Genomic DNA, 13,882 nt, shown 5'->3' with positions numbered 1-13,882 from the left:
TGAAAGACATTTACAGATAAATTTAGACTTTAGCTGTCTGTGTCAGTAATTCTCACTTGGTGCACTGCACTATTTTGCTTTGGAGAAAAAAAAGCATCTACTAGGATTCTTAAATGCACTGTAAATTAGGGATGTGCAAAACTAGATATCTTCAAAATTAACTAGTCTGCAGGTTGTCTGAATGACTAGTCAACACATCCAGCCTGATCTCATGAAAATTACGTGAATGTGGCGATATTTGATATTATGTGGCTAAAGGATATTGAGTGATTCCTAACACGTATCGTGGCAGTTCTGAGGTGAAATGTCCACTGTGTGGCGCTAGAACCAAGTTAAATTGTCTCCCAAACAGATGAGGTTTTTACGGTTTATCGTCGTAAACCAACAAATCCTACCTTCCTACCTTCCTACCATAAACCTTAATTCTAACCCGTAGCATCATTAAAACCAAATGTGAAATGAAAAACAAATGTTTTTTTTATTTATTGTATGCTCTATCGAGTTTTAAATCAACAAAACATACCTCCCTACCCTAAACCTTAAACCTAAACCTGAATAACGTGACATGAAAAAGACAATTCCTAAAGCAACTACATTATTTTGTGGTGCTTTTATTACATTTCCGACTAATGTGTTGACTTGAATGCTCTTTAGGACTAGAACTCCGCTCCTTTGCATCGCAAGTGCAAATCTATCATAGTTAGTTAATGTTTTGTTTTAGTGTTTAGATTTCAAAAGACAGCATTGTGTGAGAAATGGTGAAAAGTAAATGTTTATGACTGAAAATCTGCCATTTTACACGTGATTTGTGTGAAAGGGAATAAGTCATTATTTTGCAAAAATGTAGGTATAGTAATATGATTCTATGAGACAAGGTTGGTCTTGGACTAAGTTTTAAGGAAGTCTATAATAACACTGGTTTTGGGTTCACCTGACCCCGATCAGATACATTTCTTAAGGGAGGCATTAACACAAACCACGCATTTGCGTTCAAATAGGTAGACAGAGTGCAATGGAACATAACAGAATGCAAAGGCCTAGAAACACGTTTTTGAAGGTTTTACTATTTTTAACTGGACATGCTGTTTTTAACGCAATGCTCGTGGGATACGCAAAAAAAAAAAAAAAAAGACGCAACACAACATTCAGAGATGTCCATTTGAATGTGTTTGGCTGTAGAGGCTATGCTTTAAAGGTAATGAATTTAATACACAAAAAAATGCAAATCAAGCTGAAGGGGTGGATTTAACCCTGTCTCATCAGCCTATTGATGAGTTGAACACATTTACTAGCGATTGTTATAATCAAAAGGTAATCAAAGCATTTTTAGTCATGTGCATTTATTCCAGTTATGTTATAATTATGAATGTTACAGGTAATTTGTGCATTTGAACTCTGAGGTGCCTGAGGGTCTGACCCATGACAGGAATGCAGTTAACAATGCTTTCTCATTTAGCCCAGCTCCCAGAGAAAAAAATATACAAGTGAGTTGTAACTCTTTCATTCATCACTTATTCAGATTAAGTAAGAGTTTTATTGTGTTTAAGTTTTCGGTCATTAATTACTGACACAAATTACATTCTAAGCATTCATCACTAAAAGTATATTTCTGCCTAACTTTGCATTGTTGCGTTTGGACATATTGTTCTATTGTCATGTTTTTTCCAAGCTGGATAAGGCCTGTGTCCCAGTGAGGTTCTCAACCTTGGGAGAAATGTTGAGTTCTGTCTAATGATGTCATTGCAGGGATTGTTTGTAGATTTGAGAATCATGTGACTAAGTCAGAGGAACTGGATGCCAATTTATCTAAAAAGAAGACTCACCTCTTACACATTTCTGCTTACCAACTTGACTTAGTGTCTTAAAAATAGAATCTTTGAAAGACTGCATTCGCGTAGTTAAACAGAACGTCATGTTTGTAAGATTTCTGGAATAATCTGTACTGCTGACCTCTCCGATATCTGTACTCGAAACGATGATGTCAATTAATTTGCATATGCATATAATTACTGCTGTTTCTGTAATCTAAGTTAGTTCGAGGTTAGATCATCAACTCATTTTCTCTTTCTGTCTTTTACCATTGGAAATGTGGAGAATTTGTTCTCAGTAAACTCTCTCTTGATTGAAACTTCAACTTTGACTCCTGGTCATCATTGTTCATACTGGTCTCTTTACTGGGTATAACTGTATTTCCCTACAAAGTAAATAAAAGGAAATTAAAATTGTCGCTGCTAAAAATATCAACTCTAAACACATAAATACAAGAAAAATCTGTAAAGGTAACCTTCACTGACCAACAATTTGGTTGCTGGTTGATCACTGGCTAGTCGACCACTGTGACCCATCCCTACTTTAAATGTAGCATAACCTTTAGCAGAAGGCCACAGATTTGAGATTTCTTGTGATAAATCTGTATAATTTAAGAAGCTCTGTGTAAAGATCCATCTTTGTCGAGGATCACCGTAGATTTCACGGCCAGATCTAATTCTGATAAATGAGTCTGATTTAACTGTGTTCTTGTAAATGTTGCTAAGATACACACCTCCAGAGACTGCAGGTACCCTTCCTGTGGGTCGCAGAGCAGCGAGGAGATGCGATGGTTGTTTCTCATACAACGGATGTTGGTGTCTCTCCATAAAGGGAAGATCTGCCTGATCACAGTCATCCGGCCCAGAGCGCTATGGACGAGCTCCATGATCTCTGTGTCACTCACTTCCTACACATGCACATACACAAAGAGTTGGAATAAGCATACCCAATCAGATAGCAATTCAATCAAATAGAGAATTTTGCTTTGGACAAAAAACATCTGACATATGACAAATTAGAATGCCATAGTTACCATCAGCATGCATTTCATGGTAACCATGGACTACCAACCATGTTGACAACCCACCTACGTAACTTTGTGAAAACCAGTTACTATGGGTTTTTAAAAGTGTAGCATTATATATCATTATATCTAAGGTTCAGCCATGTTAGAGTGAAATGCATTGACAAGTTTGGCAGGAAGTTGTAAACAACTTCATCCACTTTATATGGCCAACAAATAAAAAAAGACATGAATATCTACAAAACAAAACAGAAAGCACATAACCCTTAAAAGAAGCAGGTATCAGTAAATAGATTTCATTTACAGCTGTAATAAGGGAAGAAAAAGCAGGCAAAGAAAAATACTGAAACACACAAAAGCCTCACATTAATGCAAATACCTGGCTTCTGGCTCAGAGAAGCAGAATGCGAGTCTTAGCATGAAAACATATTGATCAAAACTCAGCAGAGCCTCAGCCTTGCCGAGAAATAAAAACTGAAAACATGAGAAATCAAGGCCTGTCTGTTTAAAATTTGTAGCATACAGTTGTAGTCCTTGAGTTTGAATTATAAATTCATAAATTCACTCTGTTATATCCAATGCCTCAGGAAGTTAAGCTGGGAAAATCCAGTTAAGAATGAACGGATTCCATCTCTTTTTTTCAGAATAGTGATGTACAACATATGGGGGAAAAATAATGACAGAAATGAGGGATTAGACACTCTGAGAAAGAATGTGGTGCAATACAGTCTAAAGACTTTTAAACATCCACAATATTTAATCAGCTTCAAACTACAATAATATTCCTTGGATATCAGCTATTTCTCAGCTACAGAATGTTGTCAGGAAATTGTTGTTCATTTTAAGACACAGTAATGCTGTAAGACGCAAAGAAGCAGCACTCATTCATAAATTACATTCAAAAAGAGGGAGAGATTACTGACGAAATAAAAACAGAGAGAAAAATACATTGTTTGTGGAGATATTTTACATTAAATAATGACAGAGCTAAATGTGACAGTATAATAGTAATATAATAATAAGTGATTTTATCTGATGTATATTAAGTTTATTTAAATTAGCAGTTGTTAAATGATTGCTCAGGTTCAATTATTGTTGTTAATGAATGATAAACAAAAACAGAAGTCTGATCATTTGCAGTTTAAATATAAAAATGAATGGCTCTTAAATGTGCCAAATGACTTTAATTAGCCTGCCCATTGTTTCCTCAGCAATTGCAAAGACTTTACATTTAATAGAGATATCAGCAAAAATGTGTGCTGGTTCTTTACTAAATCAGGCCTAGAGTAAATAGTGTCTCTGTGCACCAAAAACATCATGGTGTTATAAATTAGCTTTTGACACAGTGACCTTTATATCTGCAGTTGAGTTGACTCATGTCTTGCACTGACTCTGATCTTACAAAATATCTTTCTATTATCTTTGAAAATATTGGCAGCGTCTAACTTTTGGCATTTAGACAAAAATGAGGAAGAATGAAAATACGCTAAGATCACAGTACTGAGATGACTCAAAGTGTGGAATACTTAGAGTCCACAGACAACCTACAAACACATTAATCAAACAGCCTAGTCCAACATATAAATTATCTCTGTTACACGCACCTATAAAAGGCATTAATTATTCATGACTATAAAAATTTCTATGGATCTACACAGTGATAGTAAAGGCACCTTGCAGGAGTCAGTACTTCTGTTGTCACTATTTGTGATTAAATTACTACAAACATCTCAGCCCTTAAACATGCTTTGTGAAGTGTGACATCTCTTTTAGATTAACCTCCTGATATCCGAGCGTGACTGCTGTGTGCATTTTAAATTTCTCTTTCTGATGTGTAACTAGTAGCCCCTATTAAACATGCAATAAATAAATAAATAAATACATTTAGAGCAAACAATTTTTAAAAGTTGATGTCATCATATGGGGACAGCAGGACTAAGTTTTGACATTTTAAATAATACCAAGCTATAGAAAGTCATATTATAGCTCTAGGATGCTTCCTTGCTCTCTATTTAGTAAATGACTTAACCTCCAGTGTGCTGTCTGTCTGCACTGGTCTCAGAACAGTTCAAATTGCACCTTATTTTCATCCTAACTCCATTTAAAGCCTCTGAAAGCAAAATTTTTCAGTGATAATGTGATAATGCACAGTAAATATAGGATTTCTAAGGAAAAAATGTGCTTTAGTACACAATAGTGTACATTGTGTTTAGCAGTGTGGCGTTTCACAATAAATCACTCAATTTCTTTGCAAAATGGCAGTATTATGTCTAATATTTTGACTCAAACAAGTTTCAGTGTAAAAACTTAATGAGGTTTCTTACCAGATATAGTTTTGTTGGCGTTTCTCGAAAAGACAAACTCTGCTGTGATAAGTGTCATATTGTTTAGGCACGTGACTCAGTGCGTTGAAAACTAAACACTTTACTGACAGCCCAGAGTGTCCTGAACTGAAATAAGCATAAGTGGAAAGTAATAAATTACAACTACTCTCGTTACAGCACTTGAGTGCATTTATCAAATTTTTCTACTTTTTTAAAGTATAAATAAATAATAGTTATTTTACTTTTACTTGAGTTGATTAAAAATTAAGTTTTCAACTTCGCTACAGTTATTTTTCACCACAATTACAAAGGAAAAAAAAAATGGGAAGAAGAAAGTTATAAGCACTAAATCTGTTTATAAACTAAAATGCACTGTGCACGGCATGACAGAAGCCTGCAGGGCACAGCATCATGAGCACAGCAGCTTGCATAAACTGCCGCCTGTGTCCTCTCTTCTCTAGCTTCTTTAAGACTTTCTGCCCTGTCACTATACAAGAACTGCAATACTGTGATTTTCTGCATATTTTTATTCTGGAAAGGAACCACTCATTCAGGTACGAGGTAACTGTCTGAACACGTTTAACCACTGATCAAACTTCACTTGTTTTTAACGTAGACAATGTTTTAACTGTCAAACGTTAACACAATGTAGTTTGACATATAGTATATGTGGGGATATCTTGTTTACTTGCCAATATATGTCTAAAAGCAACTTTTAAATACCTTAGAAAGATACAATGCCAATAGTGTCGGAAATTAACGGGGACTCGGGGCAAAAATGTCACCAAAATTAACAAAAATATCCCCAAAATTCAAAATATGGAGGCAAAAAATACACATGCAACGAGTTCCCATGTTTTATTTATAATATCTGATATAGTTACATTACATACATTGTGATCTTCTTTTGACTTTTCACTGAACATTATTTTTTTAACCGCCGTCTGGTTCCTCGCACCATCGCGCACACAGACGGGCCCTCCACTTCTATCAATCCACATCAGTTTGGTATTGTACTCCTGCATTAATTCCATAACTTTTCGCCACTCTTGTTCAGAATAAACTGTCCTAGTGTGTAACACTTTCGCTCAAGGTGCTGTAGGCTACTGTACTTCCCTGCCCTGTGCTGCTGTTTATCTGTCTGAAAAGCCTCAACCGCTAGAGTTGTATTGTATTACAGTTTATCAGCTGTAATACAATAATAAATATACAGAACAACCACTTTAAATGTTGAATAAATCATATCTCTCACTAAACATGTAATGTAATGTAGTTTAGAGACGATTTAGAGACATTTATAATGTAACAAATAGCAATTTCTATTTAAAATAAATGTTTCATTCTTAAACGTTGTCTGTTTGTCCAAGTATCCTCTTACAGCAATGCAGGTCTTTGGCATTTAGAAGCTGCTAGTTTAGGACCTGTGAGGAGTCTGCTTCTCAAACTAGAGACTGTGATTTACTTGTCTTTTTGTTGTGCATCTGGGCCGTCCACTTCCCTCTCTTGTCGTGGTTAGAGATACTTTTTTCAAAACAGTAATGCATGGAATAGCCTTCATCTCTCTAAAACAATAGACTTTAGGAGAAAATAGAATTTCATGAGAAATGTGTTTCTTTTTGCCTATTGTAGCAAATTAGCTTAAAAGGGAATTATTTGTAATTAATTATAACTGGTTATAATTAATAATAAATATTTAGATTAGATCTTAGAATTAACTGTAGCAGAATCGATATTACAATTACCTGATCTGTCCGTCCAGCGAGCAGACAATATAATTATTTATCAATTCTAGGAAAATTACTTTCCTGGCCAAGGAACAATAGCCTTCCTACTTATACAGTGCTACAAGTAGTTTAGCATGTAGCAAGGAGCAACATTCAGTGACTTTGAATTGTGAGCGGAACACAGAGACAATCAATTGTGAATATAAAGGATTTAATAAATGAAACTATAACTAACATACAAACAAATTAAGCAAAACATACATATATAGAATGAAGGAAAGTAAGGAAAAGAGAGAGAGAGAGAAAGAATGGCAGTATTTCAAGGGTTTTAAAACTCTCAGTTAACCACAACCTAAATGAGAATCATCAGAGGCACAATACACCTTAAAAGGGGTTCAAACTTAAACGCGCATCTAATCAGTTGTAAATTGTTACTTGCATTGGTTTGTTGCTGAATAAGAGTCTTGATGCGGTAGACGAAGTTCTCGATGATTTCTTTAGGAGTGAGTTGAAGAAGTCCACAGGAAATCCACAAAGTTACTTGAAGGTAAACACTGCCAGAAGGTTAAACTCAAGAGAGAGTTTTGGAGTGGGTTGGTCTCAAGAAGAAGTTTTGAGCGATGATTTCTTTGCGCTCTGGAGTTTTGATAGTTCATTGCCGCACCCATTTTGTGGGTGGAGTGGCCAATCAGAGGCATGCATTTTGAGCGAGAGAAACATCCTTTGTCTCCGTTTATGGCCCATTCGCATTTTATTGCTGATCTGGACCGCTAGTGCAGCTTTTAATTCAAAACATAGTAAGAATTGTTCGATGCATTTCACGATCACATGGTGTACATTATTGTGTGAGAAATAAAGGGAAGATCATTTTGATACCAAGAAGGTAACCTCCAGACGATATTAAAGCAGAGAAACACTCATACACTTGAATATAGGCATTTAACGTCTAACTAATACAAGTAAAGGGTTTTAACTAAGTTAATATGATAGGGGAATATACATACAACACATGCATATAGCAGATACATTTATAACTGCTTACTATGGCCTAAAATAGAGAAAATGTCTTTAGGTGTGTGTGTGACGTGTATTGGAATTACTGGAGACAGACAACTGCTCTGGTGCCTGGCATGGGGGGGGGGGGAGTCACCCTCCTCTCTGTGGAATGTGTTTGAAGCTTGATGGAGACACTTCAGAGGAGGCCTGTTTTAGCATCCTTTTGATAGTGATAAAGACCATCTGCAATTTAGCACCCATATAAATGTAAACGTGGAGACCAGGTCAGTAATTTATATGCAAATGTCAAAAGGCTAAAAGGTTTTTTTTCAAACAAAGTTTTTTTCAAACAAAGTGTAATTAGCCATCACTGATCTTACACAGACGTTACACTATTTTTAAAACCAAAATTTGACTTCCAAATGTAAAGCAACTCCTAATAACTCAATACCTCAGCAAATGGGGAAAAAACCCACTGTTTTATGATTTCCACATGGTGGTCGCAACCATTTTCAATTGTTCTAATAATAAGAAAATTTTCTTGAGCACCAAATTAGCACTTTACAATGCTTTTGTAAGGAATAGGTGACACAGTATATGTTTGCCATCAAGGGTAAAGAAAAAAATGGAATAAATACCACTTAAAACAATTATTTCAAACCGTAATAATAATTAGCAATTAATGATTTTGGCAGTATTATTGATCAATTTAATGCATCCTTGGTGAAAGGAAGCATCGATTTCTTTAAAGAACAAAAATGCCTTTGTGTTCTAAAAATGGAAGCGTATATACTATATATAATATAATTTCCATAAAGTAACTTGTAACATAATTACTTGAGTAGTTTTTTGGCAAACTACTTATTTACTCTTACTTGATATTTCTCAGTAATTCTACCTGTACTCAAGTGAATTTTTTCTTCAGTAGCAGTACTTTTACTTAAGTAAAAAAAATTAAAATAATCAGTACTCTTTCCACCACTGGAGATCAGTCAGTTAAAAAAAAAAAAAAATGCGGCTGCTCCAAAATTCTTGAAACGTTTTACCTTGTGATCCACAAATGAAAGAATGTCATCAGGGTTCAGAATAACATCAGGGTGAGCAAACCATGACAGAATGATTTTTGGGTGGACTAACCCTTTAACTTGTGAATATGGGGAAGAATTGCTTTTTCAAGTTTATCATTTCAGTTGTTATTTTGCATACTAGTTACGTTTTTAGTAACATAAACAGCTTTAATACTTTGTTTCAACTGAAGTTTATGTTTCAATCAATGATAAAAAAGTCATTCAATGACCTTAATGCTTTGTGGAGATGCAGGCACATTATTCAGCTCTCACTCCCTTTCTGAAATTCAGGGATAAGCAGCAGCATAAAGGTGATGTGATTCAGTTAACATCTAAACCTCGTCTTTTCAATGCTTGAGGTAATGCATCATGAATTTGCTGAATTTATTGATCTCTCTTTCTCTCTCTCTATCTCTCTTTCTCTCTCTCTCACTCTTTTCCGTCTTACCCTCTAAGGTTATACTATATGTGACTGTGTTTAAATGTACTCTTACTGAAACCTGACTATGCTACTGTATGAAAATTTGCTGAGATGAAATGAAGAGGTGAAAATAGAATTTGGGAGAAATATTATAAGTATAATATATAAGTATAAAACCACTACATTACATAATTTCCATTACAGAACATTTTAATTTTCTCAGAATCTAATTCCCCTTCTGTCACTCACTCGACGTTGTGTCGAAGTAGTGACACTAGGGGTCGCTCTTGGGAGCCCCAAACACCTCTGATCTTTGAGAAAAGGCCAATGAGAACTGGCGAGTGGAATTTGCATGCCACTCCCCTGGATATACCGGGAATAAAAGGAGCTGGCTCGCAACCACTCATTCAGATTTTTTCTTCAGAGCCGAACGGTTGTGTGTCAGTGAGCTGAATTCCACTGCCGGTCCATTCACCTCGAAGAAGCGTATGCTGTTAGATATACAGCGCATTCCAGTGGCTTTCTCTCCTTCTGCACGATTAGTGCAGAGTACGCACCTGGGCACTTCGACAGCGCTAAAAAGAGTTTATATTTCTATACGAGCTGACGAGGTCATGGAGGACACCTTTTTCTGCCCGAACTCGACTTCCTAGTTCGTCCGCTCTCACTACCCTCGATGGCGGGGCGGCCCACGGGTACGCAGAGATCCCTCAGGTGGATAAGGCAGTTGCGGTGCATCTGTGCCTGCAAAATGCCCGGCGCTCCCCTCCAGGGCCTGTAGGACTACATCGTCTCTGGTGACCAAAGCCTACAGTGCCGCTGGACAGGCCACCTCCGCCCTGCATGACATGGCCCTCCTGCAAGTCCACCAGGCCAAGGCAGTGAAAGAACTGCACGTGGGTAGTCCTGATCCCGATGTGATGCAGGAGCTGCGCTTGGCGACCAACCTCACCCTCCGGGCGACGAAGGTCATGGCACGAGCACTCGGGCAAGCGATGTCAACCTTGGTGGTTGAGATGAGGGATGCTGACAAGGTTTGCTTTCTCAACGTGCCCATCTCCCAGATCGGCCTATTCGGCGACACCGTTGAGGACTTTGCCCAGCAGCTCACCGATGGCATCCCCCTGCGGCGGCGAAAGCCCAGGCGGCTCTGCCACAGCCCGAGCCCAGTCCTCAGCCCCAGTGTAGAGCCCCCCGCAGGAAGCTGATGCCCCCTGCCTCACGATCTGGCATGAGGACCCAGAAGGATCCTAAGCGCCCCTGAGACAAACGACCCAGGGAGGGAGACGTCCGCTGGAATCATGGAGCTGGTATCCAGACCACTCCATCCCCTGGTGGAGGGCCGGGAGATAAATCTTACGTTCCCTTTTGTTTTGTGTTCGCCAACTACCTCGATGACTGGCTGATTCTAGCACACTCTCGAGAGTTGCTGTGTGCACACAGGGACCTGGTGCTCACGCACTTCAGCTGTCTAGGGCTTCGGGTCAACTGGGAAAAGAGCAATCTCTCCCCGGTTCAGAGCATCTCTTTTCTTGGCATGGAGTTAGACTCGGTCTCGATGATAGCATGCCTCACAAGCGAGCGCGCACAGTCGGAGCTGAACTGCCTGAAGTCATTCAGGCGGAGGACAGCGGTTCCACTGAAACACTTTCAGAGGCTCCTGGGGCATATGGCATCCTCGGCGGCGGACACGCCGCTCGGGTTGATGCATATGAGACCGCTTCAGCACTGGCTTCAGACTTGAGTCCGGCACAGATCACATGGCTATCACGACGGTCTGCCGCCACTTACACCGTGGACCTACCACCGCGCCTCTTCCATGTGTGGCTGGTAAGCCCACGTGACGTATTGCCACATGTTACCTCCCTGTTGGGCAGGATGTGGTCTCCGCAGGGTCTTTTCCCCCTGAAAGAATAGGAAAGGAAAAGAACACCTTCCCCGGTGCGAATAATAGCGTTAGATGGCCCCAGCTGAATCTAATACTCTGTGGAGAGAAAACATAGAGAGAAAAGGCCACGGCTGGTGCGGCCTGCTCCCATGCTAGTTACGTCGCTTCCACCCCTCAGGGGTGTGGGGAACTACATGATGTCTTTTGGGGCATTGGGGGAGGCTACGTGCAGACTGATATTACGCACACAGAAGCTTGCTTGCACCTGCATCGGCAGTTCACGTAACACAGTTCAGCTGTTGTGGCGTTTTGGCATAGGGACCCCTAGTGACACTACATCGACACAACGTCGAGTGAGTGACAGAAGGGGAACGTCTTGGTTACTGTCATAACCTCTGTTCCCTGATGGAGGGAACGAGACATTGTGTCCCTCTTGCCACAATGCTGTACTACATGCTGGAATGTCTGGGACCCTGTCTCGGCTCCTTAGGACAAAACCTGAATGAGTGGTTGTGAGCCAGCTCCTTTTATAACCATATGTCCAGGGGAGTGGCATGCAAATTCCACTCGCCAATTCTCATTGGCCTTTTCTCAAAGATCAGAGGTGTTTGGGGCTCCCAAGTGCGACCCCTAGTGTCACTACATCGACACAACGTCAAGTTCCCTCCATCAGGGAACGAAGGTTACGACAGTAACCAAGACGTTATAGTTATTTGAACTTGGTGAGAGAGGTATTACTGTATTAGGGAGTTACAGAGCAGTTTTGTGGGGACTGCTTTTTTGGTGAGAACATTATCATTTTTTTTTTTTCTAATCGTGTATGTAATGTTTTACAAACTGAAGTACAGTGTGACAGCATTGTTTTGAACACTGTGAATAAGTAGGCAGATAATATTATTTAATGCCTCATATTCCTGAAGAATGCTGAGCTATTCTGCAGGTGCAGATGGATGGATGGAGCAATTTTATGCCACCCAGCACACAGTCATGCTGAAGAGAGAGAGAGAGAGAGAGAGAGAGAGAGAGAGAGAGGGGACAGGAAAACTGGCTCTGAGTTTGCAAGTGCAAAAATCCACTGTCAGCTTTGCTCCAGCATGGTGACAGCATATTACATACTGAATGAGAGATGTCTCAAATATCAAACACTGTAAGTTGAAATTAGATATGATGTTGGCAGATATGATGGTTTTGGTCTGTTTTTTTAATTTGACTGCCAAAAGCTCTGAGATCGATGCCCGTTTATGAAAAAGATAAGAATTTATGAAACTCATAATGAATATGTACTTACCTCATTGGCATACACCCAGTGACTATCTTTGGATGCTAGATTTGTTTCGACTGCCTGCAGAAAAAATAAAGACAGAAGAATGCAAAAATTACTGAAATGAAAATAAACAGCCTTTTTTTTTTTTTTTTTACACTGCATACAATATAAATAGCTCCTCTAAAGCACAGCAGATACATTCTTTAAGGCATTATGTATTTTTGTGAAACATTTAAAGAAATGTTGCATATGTATGTTTGATTTTATACTTTTGAGAACTTTTACATAACACATTCTGATTTTTGAGTAGAGCAGATATCTATATGGTGAGACTGTGTTATCAAACAGAGGTTAGCAGGTGCACATTTCTGTTTTTCCCATATCAATCTAAAAATAAACCTTCTCTCTTAAAGATACACAAAAAAAAAAAAAAAAATTAAAGTCCTTTTGAAAATATGTTTTCAATTATGTAAACTCGAATAAGAGAAGGAATCCAGTCATCCAACCTTGTAATCCAGTCTAATAAACATCACCTAATAAACAACGTTTATTTTTCATGCAATGGGTTGCCTCCAGGGTGCTGACACATTAAGACCATACTTAATGACCAGCCAAATACTACTCACTTTATCCCGGTCAACATGATCACATGGGAAATGTTGCTTCTGAAAGTTCATGAAGCCAAAGATCAACCCCATTCTGCTGATTTACTGACAAGCACCATCATTCATTTTTTTGCTGAAATTCAAATGTGATCACCTTTCCCTCTAAGCTCGCTACTGTTAATGGTGAGCATGATTCGGAGGTTGCGTTTTCACTCTGAGATTAAATTTCTACTCCACTGACGGTTAGGTTTAAGGTTGGGGTTTGAATTAGGGCATATAGTTGATAACATATGCATTACTATTGATTGTATAACATCATTTACAACTAAAAAATACAACTCGCATTTGGAGTCACTGTGTGGACATTTCAACCAGTAAATGGAGCTTGCATGTGCCCATACGTTCAACAAAACTTTCAGCTTCAGCCACTGGGGGGCAGTGATTCAAACTTCGGTAGGCACAGACTGATTTCAGTAGCAAAAAAAAAGTAAACACTTTCGCTTGCAGAAAAAAATAATCATGGTTGACTGCTAATGCATTTCTACTATGGCATTGGTAACCAAAAATTATTGCTTTTGCTGCAAGGTGTCAGTATAAGTCCAAGACGACTGCCATATTGGCCAGCACAACCCAAACAAAAAATTACCTTCAATGTGCACCTTTAATGTGTTGTAGTGAGTGGTTATATTTTTATGGTGATATAGGATATTATTTATGGTAATATATATTTTACAGATCGTTTAATGGTATACAGCATTTG

General features: G+C 38.6%; 1 protein-coding gene across 2 annotated transcripts in view; it reads right to left on the bottom strand.

Moving 5' to 3' along the window:
- Nucleotides 1–13,882, bottom strand: part of LOC127410649 (glutamate receptor ionotropic, delta-1-like) — a 465,032-nt gene that overhangs the window by 75,669 nt on the left and 375,481 nt on the right. For both annotated transcript variants that reach the window (XM_051645766.1, XM_051645767.1), the window contains exons 5-6: nucleotides 12,542–12,595; nucleotides 2,543–2,716 (exon numbers count right to left, since the gene is read on the bottom strand). In XM_051645766.1, coding sequence (XP_051501726.1) covers nucleotides 2,543–2,716; nucleotides 12,542–12,595 — 228 coding nt within the window. The remainder of the gene's footprint in view (nucleotides 1–2,542; nucleotides 2,717–12,541; nucleotides 12,596–13,882) is intronic.

The sequence above is a fragment of the Myxocyprinus asiaticus genome, chromosome 20 (assembly GCF_019703515.2).
Source record: "Myxocyprinus asiaticus isolate MX2 ecotype Aquarium Trade chromosome 20, UBuf_Myxa_2, whole genome shotgun sequence".
NCBI lineage: Eukaryota > Metazoa > Chordata > Actinopteri > Cypriniformes > Catostomidae > Myxocyprinus > Myxocyprinus asiaticus.
Note: the sequence above shows the minus strand (reverse complement) of the source record. Positions and strands in the feature narration are given on the sequence as shown.